General features: G+C 54.0%; 1 protein-coding gene across 1 annotated transcript in view; it reads left to right on the plus strand.

The window, feature by feature from the left end:
- LOC108799409 (cytochrome P450 2C8-like) overlaps nucleotides 1–3,229 on the plus strand; it is a 16,559-nt gene that overhangs the window by 12,257 nt on the left and 1,073 nt on the right. Inside the window, exons 6-8 of the mRNA XM_018571263.1 lie at nucleotides 611–752; nucleotides 1,134–1,321; nucleotides 2,251–2,392. Of these exons, the coding sequence (XP_018426765.1) occupies nucleotides 611–752; nucleotides 1,134–1,321; nucleotides 2,251–2,392 (472 nt within the window). The remainder of the gene's footprint in view (nucleotides 1–610; nucleotides 753–1,133; nucleotides 1,322–2,250; nucleotides 2,393–3,229) is intronic.

The raw sequence follows: 3,229 nt of genomic DNA on the forward strand, positions 1-3,229 counted from the left end.
GCCTTGCTGGGGTAGCCCCAACGAAGGGGTTCTTCATTTTAACAAATCCCGGAGTTCTTCTTTAAAAGAGTTAGGCTTAGGTTCCACAGGTAACATTAGACAGGTCCTCTTCATAGGAAGTTCTAGAGGAGGTATCGGCGAATGTGGATTTCTTCCCTAAGGGATAAGACATCAGAGTCACGTACAGCTCTGTGCGGCATGCACGGCCGTATCGGGCAGCTCCCGGGAAGGACAGGTGCTGCGTGTGACTAGTACGGAGCCCCCGTCCTTCTCTATGGGGCTACGCTGCCGTACGCCGCCCTACGCTTACCCCAAGTGCAGGTCAGTACCGGTGCGGGTGTCCCCGTACTCGTACGATGACAGGATGGATCCTGTCTGCGTCCGAGCAGGGACACCCGCACCCGTACTGACCTGCACTTGGGGTAAGCGTAGGGCGGCGTAGCCCCATAGAGAAGGACGGGGGCTCCGTACTAGTCACACGCAGCACCTGTCCTTCCCGGGAGCTGCCCGATACGGCCGTGCATGCCGCACAGAGCTGTACGTGCCGGCCTTTTCCCGTGTGAATGAGGCCTTGAAGTGATTTCCTGTTTGCTGTTTCCCCTACCAGGAGGAGAAGAGACCTACAGGGGGTAATTTCAGTGAGACCAGCCTCCTGATGACTCTCATCGCCCTGCTCGCTGCCGGCACTGAGACCACAACCTCAACGCTGAACTTTGCCCTGGTGTTGATCAGCAATTACCCCGATGTACAAGGTACGAGGGGCTCAACCTGGACAGGAGGGAGTGGCATCATGGGACCGGGCAGCTGTGTGGCCTCCTAATCTCTTCTGTTAAAGGGATCTCAGCAACACAATTTCATTATTTTAACATTTAAGATAATATAAAGGGGATTAGTTCGCCTTAAGGGTGATTCGGCTCTGCTCCACCATGAGCCTGTGCCGTGAAGGAGCAGCAGGAAACTCATCAGATCATCTCTTTGCTCCCTGCTACTATCAGCATGTTCCTTGTCAGCACATAGGCATTCAGCGCACCTGATTGGCTTCCAGTCCTGCCCCTCCCGCTAATGCAAAACTGTACATTTGATACCATTCGGAATGTGGGCGGAGCTGCAGTAACCGGCGTCTTATATTTCAGCCAAGGTCCAGCAGGAGCTCGATGAGGTGACGGAGTCCCAACGCCAGGCCGGGATCGTGGACCGGGCACAGATGCCGTACACCAATGCCGTGGTCCATGAGATACAGAGAGTCCTAGACTTGGCACCATTGGCTCATTATCATGCTGTGACGGAGGACACCCAGTTCCGGGGGTACACTCTACCCAAGGTGAGGAATTATCAGCGGGCGACCTTTTATAGCTGCACTGTGCAGTGGCATATGGTCCATGCCCCGGATGCCACCTGAAGAAGGGGCGCTGCTCTGTGGGTCAGTGAAAGGTAACCAATTTATCCCCCATTGCTGCCGGTTATTGGCTAGGACCACCTTGACACTGAGTCCCCAGTGTCCCCCCTTTCATCAGAGGCCCCAGTGTCCTCCCTTTCATCAGAGTCCACAGTGTCCCCCCTTTCATCAGAGTCCCCAGTGTCCCCCTTTCATCAGAGTCCCCCCTTTCATCAGTCCCCAGTGTCCCCCCTTTCATCAGAGGCCCCAGTGTCCTCCCTTTCATCAGAGTCCACAGTGTCCCCCCTTTCATCAGAGTCCCCAGTGTCCCCCTTTCATCAGAGTCCCCCCTTTCATCAGTCCCCAGTGTCCCCCAAAAAAAATGCGAATTGTACGTTTACTTAATATCATGGCAAAGTTATCCAAAATATGGGTGTCAGTCTGCCATGGGCTCTATTATCTGTAGATATGCCTCTGGCACTGAGCCACCCGGTTCTAAGGGTCACTTGTTGTCTGGGAGGCTTCTTTAAAGCAGATTTCCTTACCTGATCCCCGCTCCCTCAGCAGTCGGTGCTCACCTCCCCCCACCCTTCCCCCATTCTGGCTTGTGGACTGTCTCTGTGTCCTCATGTCCAATGCGGGTCTATGGGTGCGATGACATCATCAGGCCTCGGAGCACCGGGCTGTAGGGGGGGAATAGGCTGCGGGCATTGATCTCGGAGCTGGCGGGAGTGGGCACTAGGTAAGTAAAATTGCTTGACTCCGCCCCCTCTGGGGTAAACAGTTGCCCCTTCGCAGTGTGGGGTAGCCTCGCCACAAGGGAAGGTTTTCGGCTTTCTCGGCCATTGATGAATTCATTCTCATCTACTTTCCAGGGGACCACGGTGATCCCGTTCATCTCTTCGGTGCTGTCAGACCCCAGCCAATGGGAGACCCCCCACGAGTTCAACCCGGGGCATTTCCTGGATGAGAAGGGGCAATTCCGCACAAAGACGGCATTCATGGCTTTCTCTGCGGGTGAGTGTTTATATCAGACGACCGTTCCTTCCGGAATTCGCGGTGATACATTCGGGGATTCCAGATTCATGTCTGTGCTTCAACAATGAGAAGATAGGTCCAAATAATAGTGATTTGGGGGTCACCACACATGTCCAATCTGATCCCACAATCTCTGTACAATCATTCATAGATCTACCAAAGACCGACCCCCCGCTATCCAATTAGGCCGGCCTAAAGGAGATTGTACAATCAAATTGTAACGTGTGGTGAGATCCCTAAATACAACCAATCAGCCGTTTTCCCATCCCATCCCCACACCTGACTGACATCCTCCTAAACTCTGTGTGCGCTCACCTCTCTCATGACATCATACTGACCAACAGCAATGTTCAGGGAGGCAAAGCGCAGACTGACGCTTCCGCTGCATTGGCCGGTCCAGGAGACGTCAGATGGAGGAGGAGATGTGATGAGGGTCCCGATGGCCGGCCGGTCCGGGGTCACTGCGGCCACATTGCTCTTTGTAGTCACTCTGTGAGCTCCGCAAACTGAATTAACAAGAACACCAGGAACAGGTCTGTGCGGCCCATGGTCATGTGATCACCACGGCGAGCCGACATAGGGATTAAAGAGAAAGTTTGTTACAGATTTTAAGGCTGCATTGTATGGGGGGGGAGGGGCGAGAGAGAGATGGAGGGAGAGAGAGAATGAGAGATAGGGGGAGAAGAGAGAGAGAGAATGAGAGATGGGGGAGGAGAGAGAGAGAGAGAGAGAGAGAGAGAATGAGAGATAGGGGGAGAAGAGAGAGAGAGAGAGAGAGAGAGATAGGGGGAGGAGAGAGAGAGAGAGAGAATGAGA

This window comes from Nanorana parkeri, unplaced genomic scaffold (genome assembly GCF_000935625.1).
Source record: "Nanorana parkeri isolate BGI_ZX_2015 unplaced genomic scaffold, ASM93562v1 scaffold1717, whole genome shotgun sequence".
NCBI classification, from domain to species: Eukaryota; Metazoa; Chordata; class Amphibia; order Anura; family Dicroglossidae; genus Nanorana; species Nanorana parkeri.